The sequence below is a fragment of the Mastigoproctus giganteus genome, chromosome 4 (assembly GCF_048544385.1).
Source record: "Mastigoproctus giganteus isolate SK-2022 chromosome 4, ASM4854438v1, whole genome shotgun sequence".
Lineage (NCBI taxonomy): Eukaryota > Metazoa > Arthropoda > Arachnida > Uropygi > Thelyphonidae > Mastigoproctus > Mastigoproctus giganteus.
In genome coordinates, this window is record NC_143578.1 from 21,298,942 (window position 1) to 21,315,813 (window position 16,872).

At 38.9% G+C, this 16,872-nt stretch overlaps 1 protein-coding gene across 2 annotated transcripts in view; it reads left to right on the forward strand.

Annotated features, from left to right (window-relative positions):
* The window catches only part of gig (TSC complex subunit tuberin), a 613,633-nt gene that overhangs the window by 182,599 nt on the left and 414,162 nt on the right, over positions 1-16,872 (forward strand). For both annotated transcript variants that reach the window (XM_090372592.1, XM_090372593.1), the window contains exon 13: positions 15,728-15,877. In XM_090372592.1, the coding sequence (XP_090228718.1) occupies positions 15,728-15,877 (150 nt within the window). The remainder of the gene's footprint in view (positions 1-15,727; positions 15,878-16,872) is intronic.

A 16,872-nucleotide genomic window follows, 5' to 3' on the forward strand; every position in this document is an offset into this window, starting at 1 on the left:
CTTTTTCGGTACTCCCCCATATTGAAATATGCTGCCAGTTGTGAAAATGATGGCTGCAAAATACCTATTTAACTTTGTTGGCAATCCCAGCTGGAATGTGTATGATTTCACCATTTTGTGCTTAGGGGGTCCCTCCTGGTTTGATATGGTGAAATCATACTTTTTTTTTTGCTTTTTGCATTAAAATATGAGAAAAGCTTTTTATTTCCATTCTTTGCTCTTTTTTGCCATTCTGTTTTCTAATACTCAGCTTTTGCTTTCTTATCTGATTCTTAGTGTTGTTATGCTACATATACTTACAGTTCTTATATGTGGCAGCATGCAATAATCTGTTACTGTCCCATGCTTTCTTCTTGAGAATACAAGATCTAACAACTCTTGTCATTCATTTTGGCATTCCCTTTGTTGTGATACTTTACTAGTGAAGCCATTAGCATTAGTTAGGCATATGATGCAAGAAAGCAAGCTTATACAGCATTAGCCAAAAAAATGCCATTTCACCCATCCGGTCACTCCAAATGTTTGTCTAGTTTAGCCTTAAATTTATTCAAGCTATTAACTTCCACAACAACAGATGGAAGGCTGTTCCAGCAGTCAACTACCCGCTGGCTAAAGGCAAATTTTCCACGTCTATTCTACAACTGTCTTTCCTCGATTTGAATCTATGCTCCCTCAGATTCTTAGTCTAAGCAAACGGAAGTATTCCGTCAGCATTAAGCCTGCTCAAACCATTCAAGGCCTTATACACCTCAATCAGATCATCTCGTGGGTGTCTAGTCTCCAGATGCTGCAACTTGCAAAACTTGAGCCTTTTTTCGTAAGTGCACCCCTTTGTTCCTCCCACCAATCTTGTTGCCCTCCTCTGTACTCCTTCTAGCAAACCTACATCCTTCCTAAAATGAGGCCTTCAGACCTGTATGCAATACTTAAGGTGTGACCTGACCATTGCCTTATACAAAGGGATAATCACCTCTTTGTCGCTGCTAGCAAAATTCCTATATATCATTGACAAAACTCCATGACTTGCTCTGGCAGCCCATCTGCAGTGGTCAGAGAACTTTATACCTGATTGCACAATTACCCCCAGGTCTTTCTCATTCTCCACCTTCCTGAGTACTTTGCATTTGTCAAAGTACTCAGGAAGGTGGAGAATGAGTACTTTGCATTTGTCAATGTTAAACTTCAGTTGCCACATCTCAGCCCATCTGCCTAACTTTTCTAGATCCTGTTGCAGTAGCATACTGTCTTTACTATCATTAACCACCCTGCTAACCTTTGTATCATCTGCAAACTTGGACATTAAGCCTGATATACCTTCATTGATATCATTGATAAATACACAAAACAACAATGGGCCCAGCACCGAATGCTGGGGGACTCCAATAATCACATTAGTCCACGTAGAGCAGTGCCCATTTATTGCCATCTCCCACTCAACCTTTATCCATTGCAACGACTTGCCCTTAATGCCATACCACTTGAATTTGTACAGCAGTCATCCATATGCAACAGTATCAAAAGCTTTCCTGAAATCCATGTATATGATATCAAAATTATTTTTTGCATCCAGTTCCTTTGTGACCTCATCGTAGTATTCAGTCAAATTGGTCAGACAAGACTTCCCCTTAACAAACCCATGCTGTGTCTGAATTATTACTGCAGTCTTCTCTAGGTGATTGTGTATCACCTCTTTAACCAGTCTGCAAATATCAGAAGAGAGGTTAAACTAACAGAAAAATAATTATTTGTGTCACCCTTTGCACCTCCCTTTGTGAATTAGGGATACATTTGCACATCTCAAGTCCATGGAGAACTCCCCTGACTCAAAGGATGCTCCCATAATTATGGCTAAGGGTTTGCTTACTTCCCTTGCTGCCTCCTTCAATATAACTGGATAGATTCCATCTGCCACAGGTGTCGTTTTTATATTTAACTTCAACAATTTCTCCTCCACTTTGCTCTCAGTTATTACAAAATCACTTAGCTCCCTGTTAGAGTTTGATAAATTGCTGGCATTCCCCTCCTCGAATAACTCCTAATGTGTGAATGTAGATGCTGAATGCTCATTCAGTTTATCAGCTACTTGAGCAGGATCATCAATAGTTGAACCATCTATGTTAAGTGGACCAATCTGATTCATCCACTTTCTTCTAGAGTTTATATAAGTAAAGAACTCTTTTCTGTTTTTCTTTGCATCCTTTGCCAGAGATTTCTCGTAATCTGCCTTTGCCTGCCTAACCTCCTTTGTGACTTGATTACAGACTAGTTTAAACCTGCTTCTGTGTCACCTGATACTTTATATGCATCCCACACATTTTACTTCTCTGCCATGAGCCTCATTAATTCATCTGACATCCATTTAGGCCTGAACCTTGAACAGTATTTCTTAGTTGGTATGAAAAGTCTAGTAGCTTCTGAGATTAATTCTTTGAATGCTTCCCATTTTGAATTTGCTGTTGGTAACATCATCAGTTGGTCTCACCATATAGAATATAAATACTGTCTCAAACCACCGTAGTCACCTTTACGAAAGCAAAAGCCCTTCCCTTTACCCTTGATGGTAGTTACATCTTTAAGTAAATCCCACATCAGTAGACTGTGATCACTGTCAGCTAGTGGTTCCTTTATCTGCAAATTCTTAATGCATGAATAATCACCGCTAATAATCTTATGAAGAGTATTACTCATTCTGATTGATCCTCGAACATGTTGCTGTAGAAAACAATCTTCCATTAAATCCAGAGAAGTCTTGCTAGCGTGCATATGATCAACCCACAAGTTCCAGTCAATATCTGGAAAGTTAATATCAGCCATTACAAGACATTCTGATTTAGTGGCCACTATTTCTCTGCACAACTGTTCGTTGTACTCATCTGAATCATTAGGCCTATAACACACTCCCACTCTCATTTTCCCTTTCCCAGTGTTTATGTCACACCAAACAGATTCAACATTGCACTGTCCACTCATATCAACTGGATGTACTTCCTTAGATTTTGTGTTTCTTAACTAACAGCATAACCCCGACCCTCATTCTTATCCTGTATATCCTTTCTGTACACATTGTACTCCCCAAATTCCAATTCTGCACTGCTGATATCTGCTGATATCGAAAAATAACTATACGACCTCATGTGACCTCATGTCTCTGATATCACAACAATATCTGCCTTTGATGTCTTGAACATCACTTTAAATTCATCAAATTTATTTATTATACTTCTAGCATTGGTGTACATGCAAGTATACATGCACCTGTTCTTACTCTTAGTTACCCTAACACGTCCCATGTATTTACTTGTTCCATGATGACTCCCAGCAGCTCTTGAAATCCCCAGCAACTTGCTGTCTAGACTACTGCTCATTACAATAGAAGCAGTGCAAGAATCGCTTTCCCTTCTGCCTGCTACTACTGTTAATCTTTTAGTCTGTGAATGTCCTCCCCCAAGGTAGAATTTTTTGGCCCACCTAACACTGCATCGATAGCATCAGCAAATATTCTTGCACCCTTTCTATTTAAGTGTATCCCATCCCTGTAGAAGCAATCTCTCCTGTTAGCAAGCACAGACCACGCTGAAAAAAATTCTACCCTGTGAGCCTTGCACAATCTCTACAGGGTCGAATTGATTGACAAGGCTGTCATCATATACTCCCTCCTATCATGTCGGGGCAGAATTGCGACTTTTTTCAACATTGACCTGTACTAGTAGTAGTAGTGGCATGTGATGCAAGAAAGCAAGTGTAAGAGCTTATGCAGCATCAGCCAAAAAAAAAAAAAAAAAAAATCACACCATTCCCTCCAAATACCTGTCCAGTTCCTCCTTAAATTTATTTAACCTATCAACTTCCACAACGACAGATGAAAGTTTGTTCCAGCAATTAACTACCCGCTGGCTAAAGGCAAATTTCCGCACATCTATTCTACATCTGTCTTTTCTTAATTTGAATTTATGCCCCCTTAGGTTCGTAATCTGAACAAGTTCTGCATTCCCAACACAGATATATGGAATGCAGAACTGGAATTTGGGGAGTACAATGTGTTCAGAAAGGATAGGAAGGGAGGAGGGGTTATTTTATTAGTTAAGAAACACATAAAATCCAAGTAGGTGAAGCCAGTCAACATCGCTGGACAGTGCAGTGTCGAGTCAGTTTGGTGTGACATAAGCATTGGGAGATCAAAATTGAGGGTAGGAGTGTGCTCTAGGCCTAATGACTCTGATGAGTATAATAAGAAACTGTACAGGGAAATAGAGTGCGCCAGTACATCAGAGAGTCTTATAATGGGGGATTTTAATTTCCCAGATATTGACTGGAATTTGTGGGTTGGTCACTCACACACTAGCAAGGCTTTGTGGATTTGTTGGATGATTGTTTTCTACATCAGCATGTTCGGGAGGCAATTAGAGAGAGTAATACTCTTGATTTGATTATCAGTAGTGATTCATCATGCATTAAGAATCTGCAGATAAAGGAACCACTAGGTGGCAGTGATCACAGTGTGCTGAAGTGGGATTTACTTAAAGAGGTAACTACCATCAGGGGTAAAGGGAAGAGTTATTGCTTTTGTAAAGGCGACTACGATGGTCTGAGACAGTATTTAAATTCTATACAGTGGGACCAACTGAAGATGTTACCAACAGTAAATTCAAAATGGGAAGCATTCAAAGAACTTATCTTGGAAGCTACTAGGCTTTACATACCAACTAAGAAATATTGTTCAAGGTTTAGGCCTAAATGGATGTCAGATGAACTAATGAGACATATGACAGAGAAGGAAAATGCATGGTATATACATATAAATTAACACAGAAGCCGGCCCCGAGTGCCAAGCGAGTGATCAAAGCGAATCTAAAAGCGAATTTCAAAGCGCCTTCTCTAGAGTTAATAGATTTCAGAGAAATTTCAAGTGTTCATTTGCTAAGTTATTTGTTTTCAGCTCTTCTAAATAAAGAAGTAAGCTGTTTCAAAAAGAAAGGAAAGGTACCTTTCTTCTTCTTGTATATAGAAATAACATACATAACACACTAATCTCTAATCGCTTGGTCACTGGTGGCACCGTTCCTGCCTCCACGTGGCGGGGCCGGTAACCTGGAGGAAAAGTTATCCTCTGGGGCTAAAAGGAGCAACCATGGATTATGACAACTTTCCAGTACTTGAGCCTAGACACTCATGTCATGACTTAAATGAACCCGAACGTGACGAATCACAATCTAAGAGACTACGCAAAAATGAGAATCAGCAGGAATATCCAGCGTTCCTCATATTACATTCTCTTTCTGCCAAACCTGTGAGTTCACTTTCACCATTTCTAATCCAGAAATGTTTGGAAAGTGTGGCTGGTTCACCGAAAATGGTGAAAAGACTCCAATCTGGAGATCTTCTAGTTGAAACAACTAAGCACCAGCATTCTCAGTCTCTACTGAAATTATCAACCTTCGGCAGAATACCAGTACAGGTCACCCCTCATGCCACTTTAAATAGTTCCAAAGGAGTAATAGCAGAGTGGGACCTGATGAATGTCACTGAAGATGAGATAGTGGAAGAACTAAAAGATCAAAAGGTAGTTCAAGCAAAGCGGATAATAATTAAAAAAGATGGTGAACTTGTTCCCACTAGGAATATTATCCTCACATTTAGTACACCAACCTTACCATCATGTGTCAAAGCCGGATACCTTAATTGCCGAATACGTCCCTACATTCCGAACCCAATCAGATGTTTCAAGTGTCAAAAATTTGGACACTCACAAACAGTATGTCGAGGAGACGCCATCTGCCCAAACTGTGGTTCTAAAGCTCATGCTCAAACGGACTGCAATGCAGAAACGCCACAATGCCCAAATTGTAAAGGCCAGCATCCAGCATACTCAAAATCATGTGAACTCTGGAGGGTAGGAAAAGAGATTCAGAAATACAAAGTTGAGCAAAAGGTCACCTACCAGGAAGCTAGGAAAAAAGTTATGCTCAGTATGCCAAAAATTACCTATGCTACCAGTCATAGGTACCAGTCAATTGCTGATTGGGCCCGATCAGTGCTGTTGTTCCCACAGCAGCCACCTACAGAACAATGTAAAGTGACTTGTGCTAACAATACTCCGCTAACAGTCCCACCAACTGCAACTGGTACTCTACCAGAAACTGCGAAATCGAAAGCATCATCCCCAAATATTGCAAAACAACCATGCTCAGGAAATATGGACATTGATGCTGGTACCCTGCATGATGAGACAATATTAGATTTACATGCAGAAGATGATATGGACATTGGGCGTCCTAACTTCCCAAAAAAAGAAAAGATGAAACCAGAATGACACAAGCAGGCTGGATATAAAAAAACAGACAGAGCCATACCCAATCCCAAAAACTAAATAATGCAGAATATTATACAGTGGAACTGTAGAGGTCTACGAAGCAATATATTTGATATTTATGACCTAATCAAACAGCACAGTCCAATCAGCCTCTGCTTGCAAGAAACCAATCTAACCCCGCAGGTGACTCCAGTGATTAAAAATTATAGTATCTATCAACAAGACAGAAGCAATACTAACTCAACCAGAGGAGGCGTAGCCATACTAGTTGACAACAAAGTTCCTACAAAACAGATCTCCCTGCAGACCACATTAGAAGCTGTAGCCGTACGTATTGTTTTAAATTTTACTTTAACCATTGTCCCTGTATACCTTTCCCCAAACAAAGAATTCACCGCGAAAGAACTGGAGGACCTTATAAAGCAGCTTCCATCTCCTTTCATTCTACTAGGAGATTTCAATGGGCACCACACTATGTGGGGATCTCCCCAGATAGACAAACGAGGAAAACTTATTGAAACAGTTCTTGACAGCCAGAATCTCACATTATTAAACACTGGTGCTGACACTTATATTCATTTTCCCACCGGAGTATCTACTGCCATAGACTTATCAATATGTTCCCCAAAACTATTCCCAATCATTCAGTGGATAGTTTCAAGTAACCCACTAAACAGTGACCATTACCCAATTATTTGCAAATTGCAAACAAACAGAACCACACATATAGCTAGCCGCATAAAATGGAAATTTTCAAAAGCAGATTGGAACAAGTTCACAGATTCAATTTCCTTTGATAATGAAGTCATCAAAAGCCAGTCCATAGATAAAGTTACCGACAACATTACTGCACAGATAATAACAGCTGCAACCTGTGCTATACCAAAAACCACAGCCGGTCCTCGCAGACATGCCAATATCTGGTGGAATGATGCATGCCGTGGTGCTAAAAAAGAAAAGAATAAAGCATGGAATCGATTTCGCAAGTATCCAACAACTGAAAACCTGATTAATTTTAAGAAACTTAAAGCAAAGGCACGTTATGTGCAGAAAAAAGCGAAAAAAGACTCTTGGATCCGGTTCGCTTCCACTATTACGAAAAATACAGAGATTAGAAAAATCTGGAACAAAATCAAAAAGCTGAATGGTAAACTGTTCCCCGAATCAATGCCCATTATAAGCTGGAAAGGTAAAGACTTCTCCTCTCCAACAGAAATTGCAAATGCCCTGGCAGATTGCTTTTTCCAAATCTCTGCAGCATCAGCATATGAGTCTACTTTTAAACAGCTAAAAGCTAAAGCAGAAAAGCATAACCTGAACTTCAATACAAGGGCATCTCCTCCATATAATCGACCTTTTACACCATTTGAACTAGAGAGCTGTCTAAATAGGTCGGGTGATAGTGCACCAGGGCCTGATGGGATATACTATATAATGCTTAAACATTTAAACAAACAAGCTTTGAATTCATTACTAATATACTTCAACCGGATATTCTCAGATGGCTACTTTCCTCTTTCTTGGCGTCACTCAATAGTTCTAGCCTTTGCTAAACCTGGAAAGGATCAATCAGATCCACGAAACTATCGGCCAATATCTCTCAGCAGTTGCCTTGGTAAGACACTATAAAAAATGATCCACGCCCGTTTAGTATGGTATCTAGAATCTCATTCGGTGATGAATAAGAATCAGTACGGATTTTGGAAAAATCGGTCAACTCTAGACCTTATGGTCAAGGCAGAATCCAACATACGCAATGCTTTTATCCGTAAAGAACATCTAGTCATGATTTGCTTGGATATCGAAAAAGCCTTTGATACCACCTGGCGGTACGGCATACTTCAAAATCTGTATGCCACAGGGCTCCGGGGTCAGCTACCCCTTATCATACAGAGTTTTCTAGAAAACAGGACCTTTCAAGTGCGTTACTGCAATTCACTCTCCCGTACATTTGTCCAAGAAGAAGGGGTCCCACAAGGATCAGTTCTAAGTGAAACGCTCTTTGCAGTTAGGCTAAATAATGCAACAGAAAATATTCCGGCTAATGTTGACACCTATTTATATGCAGATGACCTTACTATATCCTATCATTCACAAAGCATGCGCTCCATTGAGCGACAATTGCAGCTCTCGATAAACAAAATAGAGTCATGGGCATCCCGCAATGGCTATCGTCTCTCTGCAACAAAAACAACTGCTATCCATTTTTGCAAAAAGTGTCAGCTCCATCCAGATCCGGAGCTAATATTAGGAACCCAAAAAATACCACTTAGCAAAAGTATTCGGTTCTTGGGCCTTATACTTGACACCAAACTTACCTTTCAGGCACATATACGACAAATACGAACTCAGTGCATGAAAAAGATTAATATCCTCAAAGTTATCTCTTCCATGACATGGGGAGCCGATCGCTTCACTCTTCTACATCTATATCGAACCTTAATAAGATCTCGTCTAGATTATGGAGCCCCAATTTATGATTCTGCACGAAAGACAGCATTGGCTTGGCTCAATCCGGTCCAGCATAGTGCTCTCAGGATTGCCTTAGGGGCCTTTAAGACATCCCCAGTGCAAAGTATGTATATAGATGCCAATGAACCGCCACTACATCTTAGGAGAAAAGTATTGCTTCTTAGTTATGCAGTCAAATTACGTAGTCACCCGTCTCATCCCATCTGGACATATCTTTTTGAACCGCAGTGGGAAAACTTATATAGAAATAAACCCAACGAAAACAAACCCGCTGGTATTCGGCTACAAGAGGTAACTCAAAATTGGAACATCTATCTTGGAAATATCTTTCAAGCTACGGACGCAGTACAAGCACCATGGGCAATGTATATACCTCATTGCGACGACTATTTTCTTCAGTGGGGAAAACACTCCTTATCGAACCACAATCTTAGACAACTGCATGCGAATCACGCATTGACAAATGCTCACAGTGTCAGATATACACGGACGGCTCCAAAACTGATATATCCGTGGGAGCTGCAGTAATGAGTCCTACATGCACTGTCTCTGTCCAATTACCACTTGAATGCAGTGTTTTTACGGCCGAACTATACGCAATCAAAATGGCTTTAAAACTCCTTAACGATGTTCCAAACACCCAAGTAATAATATATACAGATTCTTTAAGTGCGGTGAATGCCCTACAGAATAAATCACAACATTTGCATCCATTCCTCTCACAAATCAGGTCACAGTTATGCCATCTCAACAAAAATAATCGGACTGTCACGTTTTGCTGGATACCAAGCCACGTTGGAATTCCAGGAAATGAGCGTGCAGACGAAGCAGCAAAACACCCCACTTGCTTCGATTCCATCCCTGTTCCTTTTTCTAATTATAAACCAGTCATACGGCGGATATGTACTGAGATGTGGTCTGAAATGTGGCATAATCAAACAGGTAACAAACTTCTTGAAATAAAACACAATCCACAGTTGTGGAGATCCAGTTCCAGATCAAACAGGCAGGAAGAGGTCGTGCTGGCAAGAGCACGAATTGGCCATACACATCTTACACACCTATTTCTACTGCTAGGAGAAGATCCTCCACTTTGCCCACATTGTAGTTCAATACTTACTGTAAAACATATTATCATTGAGTGTACACATTATCATTCAGCTAGAATCGCATGTTTCAGATCTTTAATTAGCTCACAAAAACCTCTGCAACTAAGCCACATACTTGGAAATGATGCCACTTTATCAGAACTGTTCACTTTTCTAAAAATGATCAACGCATACAATCACTTCTAGAATAGTCTCCTTTCCTATATTGACAAACACTCCAAAGTAACAGGCGCAATATGGTCATAGCAGCCCTTGCGCCAATAAATCCCACTCCAACAACAACAACACAGAAGCCTATGATAGATACAAGTTGATCTGTAACCGAGTTACAAAGGAGGTTAGGCAGGCAAAGGCAGATTACGAGCAATCTTTGGCAAGAGAAGCAAAGAAAAACAGCAAAGAGTTCTTTACATATGTAAAGTCTAGAAGGAAGGGGACGAATCAGATTGGTCCACTTGATATCGATGGGCCAACTGTTGATGATCCTGCTCAGGTAGCTAACAAACTAAATGAATATTTTGCATCGACATTCACACATGAGGAGTTATTCAGCGAGGGGAATGCCAGAGGTGTATTTAACTCTGGCAGTAAGCTAGAGAATCTTGTAATAACTGAGAGTAAAGTGGAGAAGAAATTGTTGAAGATAAACACAAGAAAGGCACCTGGGGTGGATGGGATCTATCCAGTTATATTAAAGGAGGCAGCAAAGGAAGTAAGCAAACCCTTAGCTATAATTATGACAACTTCCTTGGACTCAGGGGAGGTACCCATGGACTGGAGATGTGCAAATGTGACCCCAATTCACAAAGGAGGATCAAGGGGGTGACACAAGTAATTATAGACCTGTGAGTTTAAATTCTGTTCCAGGAAAATTAATGTAGGCACTGGTTAAAGAAGCACTGCAGGATCATCTAGACAAGACTTCAGTTATAGCTTGGACACAGCATGGCTTTGTTAAGGGGAAGTCTTGCCTGACCAATTTATTTGGATACTATGATGCAGTCACAAAAGAACTGGATGCAGGGAATAACTTTGATATTATATACTTGGATCTTAGAAAGGTTTTTGATACTGTTGCACATGTAAGACTGCTGCACAAATTTGAGCAGTGTGGCATTGGAAACAAATTGCTGCTATGGATAAAGGGGTGGTTGAGGGGGAGAAGACAGAGAGTGGTAATCAATGGACACTGCTGATCGTGGACTGATGTTATTAGTGGAGTCCCTCAGGATTCAGTGTTGGGTCCATTATTATTTTCTGTATTAATAAATGATATTGATGATGGTATATCAAACTTGATGTCCAAGTTTGCAGACGATACAAAGGTTGGCAGGGTTGTCAAGGACACTACTGACACTATGCTGCTGCAACAGGATCTGGAAATGTTGAGAAGATGGGCTGAGAGGTGGCAAATGAAGTTTATCCTTGGAAAATGTAAAGTACTACATATGGGGAAACAGCAACCCCAGAGCAACATATCAACTCTGTGGTACTACACTGACAGTGGTAGAGAATGAAAAGGACCTGGGGGTAATTGTGCAGGCAGATATGAAGTTCTCTGAGCAGTGCAGATGGGCTGCAAGAGTAGCTCATGGTGTCTTGTCAATGATATACAGGAATTTTGCTAGCAGGGATAAGGAGGTGATTATTCCCTTGTATAAGGCAATGGTCAGGCCACACCTTGAGTACTGTATACAGGTCTGGAGGCCTCATTTCAAGAATGATGTAGAGCTGCTGGAACGAGTACAGAGAAGGGCAACAAGATTAGTGAATGGAACAAAGGGGTACTCTTACGAAGAAAGGCTTAAGTTTTGCAAATTACAGTGTCTGGAGACTAGGCACCAGCGAGGTGATCTGATAGAGGTGTAGAAAGCCTTGAATATTTTGAGCATGCTCAATGCTGATTGGATTCTTCCTCTTGCTCAGAATAATCACCTGAGAGGGCATAAATTCAAATTGAGGAAAGACAGATGTAGGATAGACGTGCGGAAATTGGCCTTTAGCCAGTGGGTGGTTGGTTGGTGGAACAGACTTCCATCCCTTGTAGTGGAAGTTGATAGCCTAAATAAATTTAAGGCTCAGCTGGACAGGTATTTCGAACGAATGGGGGAAGTTATTTATTTATTTTTTTTTTTCTTGGCTGATGCTGCATAAGCTTGCTTTCTTGCATCATATGCCTATGCTAATGCTAAGTGGAAGGATCCCATCAGAATTCAGCGTGCTCAATCCATTCAAGGCCTTATACACCTCAATCAGATCACCATGCAGGTGCCTAGTCTCCAGCCACTGCAATTTGCAGAACTTAGCATCTCTTGGTAAGAGGATCCCTTCATTCCCCTCACCTAACTTGTTGCCCTTATCTGTACACGCTCAAGCAAATCTACATCCTTCCTAAAATGAGGCCTCCAGACCTGTACGCAGTACTCAAGGCTTGGCCTGACCATTGCCTTATGCCTTATACAATCACCTCCTTTTCCCTGCTAGCAAAATTCCTATATATCATTGACAAAACCCCTGACCTGCCCTGGCAGCCAGGTCTTTTTCATCTTCTACCACCTTAAGTGTAGTACCACACAGTTGGTACATTTCTCTGGGGTTACTTCTACCCATATGCATTACTTTGCATTTGTCAAGGTTAAACTTCATTTGCCACTACTTAGCCCATCTGCCCAAATTATCTAGATCCTGTTGCAGTAGTACACTGCCATTACTGTCATTAACAACCCGGCCAACCTTTGTATCATCTGCAAACTTCGACACTAAGCCTGATATACCTTCATCAATATCATTGATAAATATACAAAACAACAGAGGACCCAAGACCAAACCCTGTGGGACCCCACTAATAACTTTAGTCCACGAAGAGGAGCACCCATTAATTACCACCCTCTGTCTTCTCCCACTCAACCATCCTTTTGGATGGTTGAGTGGGAGAAGACAGAGTGCAACAGTGTCAAAAGCTTTCCTGAAATCCAAATATATGATATCAAAATTATTTTTTACATCCAGTTCCTTTGTAACCACATCTGCAGATTTACTTGTTAAGTGAATCTGCAGATTTTTTAATCTTAAAGTCATTAGTGCCAATGTGTACAACAGTATCACCTTTTGTGCTCTTAAAAATGATATCTGTCCTACAATGTCATCTACTTTCACCCCTGGCAGACATTCCCTTGTCCTGTTCAACCTATTTTTTGCATAATATATTCCTTGTCTCTCTGACAATAGTCACCAACAATAACTAGTTCCTGTGGAACCAACCCATTCTGCCTTGGAGATTGATACTGTGTTGTGTGATGCACAGTAGTGTGCTCTGGCGTTGGGTTGGACATCTGAAAGCTTGATGGGCCCTTTATATTAATTTTTTCGTGGGCCTTTACCGTACACCTCCAACTCTCATAGATGCCATCAGAATGCTGAGTTGGTGCCTAATTTCTTCACAGTCTCTGCACCTAGCACAAAGACATCCTCCTAGGCTAGATCATGTCCTCTTCTGTATATACTGGTCTGCAAACAGTTCACATTTTGCACATGTTTTTAGAATGTGATGCATTGGAGAATTGCCCCCTTCGGTTCTCCCACAAGCCACAGTACTGCCGCTACTTTGTGCTCATTGCTTTGGTGCTCTACTCTGGGTCATGATTCTGTTTAAGTATAATTTAATTAAGAATGAAATTTAATAAGATTAATAAATTTTACTGATTAATTTATAATACTGTAGTAATCTAACAGATTTCTAACACAGTGCTACGTATTTCACTATTTAGTTTTATATTAAATTCTATGCTATGAAGTTCGGGAGTTACATTATGCTATTCCGTATCATATAAACAATGGCGGCAAGTTACAAACGGTAAGATCTATGGACACCAAGTATTAACTTTCAATATTGCTATGTAAATTCAAATAAACCAAGGAGCTTGACTAGGACTATAAAGGTACTTACAGAAAATAATTTAGTATAACAATTAAGTCAATAAAACGACTAAATATATATAAAAACTTAGTGTTCGCTGGAGCTATAAAAATCTTGGCCAACATGGTAATAATCTCAGATTATGTCTGCAGCTTCTTGGAAATTTAATTAATATCACTACAAAATTGGGCACCTGATTGGTGCTTTGTCAAAACACTCAGATACCCAATTGTGTTTTTTCCCTGGAAAGGGTTTTTTTTTTTTTAAATTCTGCTTGAAGTCAATGTTTGAATTGTTAATAATGGATCAGATTACAATGTTTATTTGATGTGATTTTTTTTTAATGAAAAATTTGGCAATTTTAAACTGTCATGTTTTTTTTATATTTTCAGTGAAACTTGTTAATTCTGGTGAAATTATAAAAAAAAAATCAAAAAAAAAAAAAAGAGCATATCAAGTGAAATACTTTTATAAACAGTTTCACCCATGTTCAGCCATATCAGGTGTGTTGCAGCTGCTAGTTATAACCATATCTGCTGATGAAGCTGTAAAGTTTTAGCATTAGCAGAGGCATATGATGCAAGAAAGCAGGCTTATGCAGCATCAGCCAAAAAAAAAAAAAAAAAAAAAACGCTTCCATTTCACCCCTCCGTTCATTCCAAATACCTCTCCACCTCAGCCTTAAATTTATTTAGGCTATCAACTTCCACAACAAAGGATGGAAATCTGTTCCATCAACAACTACCCGCTGGCTAAAGGCAAACTTCCGCACATCTAACCTGCATCTGTCTTTCCTCAATTTGAATTTATGCCCTCTCAGGTGATTATTCTGAGCAAGAGAAAGAATCCCATTAGCATTGAGCATGCTCAAACCATTCAAGGCTTTATACACCTCAATCAGATTACCTCGCAGGTGCCTAGTCTCCAGGCACTGTAATTTGCAAAACTTAAGCCTTTCTTCATAAGAGCAACCCTTTGTTCCATTCACTAATCTTGTTGCCCTTCTCTGTACCAACAGCTCTACATCCTTCTTAAAATGAGGCCTCCAGACCTGTATACAGTACTCAAGGTGTGGCCTAACCATTGCCTTATACAAGGGGATAATCACTTGCTTATCCCTGCTAGAAAAATTCCTGTATATCATTGACAAGACACCATGAGCTACTCTTGCAGACTGTCTGCACTGCTCAGAAAACTTCATATCTGCATGCACAATTACCCCCAGGTCTTTTTCGTTCTCTACCACTGTCAATGTAGTACCACAGAGTTGATACGTTACTCTGGGGTTACTGCTTGTTTGTACTGATAATAAATTTTTCTGGTTGTCATTTGTGTTTGTGTCACTGTTTATTCGTGCTGATAATAGTCATACTGTATCTGGTGGTAAAGCTAATGAGTAACATTATTCTTTTAATGATGAAGACCAGTTATACAATTATTCAAATATAATATTTTGAATATCATAAACACTACTTAATATAAGAATATACTAGAATTTTAGCTCTTCCTAACAAGATATATAGCCTTATATCCCACTTAAAATGAATATAAGACCTAAAATTGTAGAAGTTATTTTATGATGATACCACACATATACTGTACATTTTTGTAATATGTGTACAGTATTTGTACTGGTGATTAGAAAACATTAATAAATGAATCCCAAATCACTATTAAAAATGTGAAAAAAAGTTGCATTTCTTTTATTCAAATCCCATTCACCTTGGTCAGTTGAGGGTTCACTGTATTGTGAAATAACTACTGAAATAATGAAAAAAAAAAAAAAATGAAATGAAATTAAAGAGATTAGCTGGTGGGAGTTGGCTTTGAGGGGAGATATTGAATAAATATCCTCAAATACATATACTGTAATGTCTGCTTTAAAGTAGCTATAATAACATGATTACATATTTCTTACAGGTACAAAACCCTAAAGGACCAATGGCTATTCTTTCTTCCAATGTTCATTCTCTTATTACCCAACTTGAGCAGCAATATGAAGGTGGTAATTATTGTTCTTCTGTTGAGAGGCTGTTTAGTGTAATTGAAAGTTGTGCCAATAAAAGACCAGTAAGTAATAGTGTTATTTTGACTATGTGTTATTGTGATTATGAACTTTCAATTTTAGTACATGAACTTAAAAATCAATATTTTAATTAACAAAATAAATAAATAATCAAATGAATACTTATATATATTTTACACTATACCGCACTGATTTTGAAAGAATATTTTGGAAAGCACCAACAGAAAACACTGAAAAGTTTGGTTTAAGAAATACATGTTGTAAGTTAACGTTCCCATGTTCCTACATCTATTAACATGTTAACATACATGTGCATCATAAGCTTTTTAACCTACTTGGTGGGAAAACCACCTGACTTCAGAACCATTTTCTTACAGTTTAACAGAAGTCAAATCAGATATTTTTTGTCAAGCAACCTTCTTCAGTAGCTAACTAATTTGGTAATACTGAGAATAAATCCAGACTGTCTCTGCCCTTCCCAATCCAGATTTACTTAATCCTACAGTTTTCGATTCTGCGTCAAAAAAGTCATCGGAAAAGCACTCAGCAAAAATGTTAATATATAAATACAGCTTTTACTCATGGCTAATATGAAACATACTCATGATTAATAATTCAAATCCTTAACTGTTTATAATAAAAAAAAATAAATAAAATAAAGTCTGTGTTGTTTGATCAAATAAATATTTCATATTGGTATTATACATTTATGGGATTTACAGACTGAATTTTAGTTACTAAGACAAGCAATTTGTTAATAGGGATTATCCCTTATAGTTTACATTATCCCTTATGTGTGCCTAGAGAAGGATAATTTATAAAAAATAAACTTTCCAAACCCTATTCTGTAGTTTCTTCAAAGAACATAATTTGTTTCTTTTATGTAAGTGCATTGTGTTAACTGAAGTTTCTACGAATGCTGGGATTTCAGTAAATTTTTAAACCCATGAGGAAATTGATGTTTTTAAAATTGTGGATCAGTTTAACTCACTATTTCAATAAAAACTAATATGTTTTTATTGAAATAGTGAGTAGATTT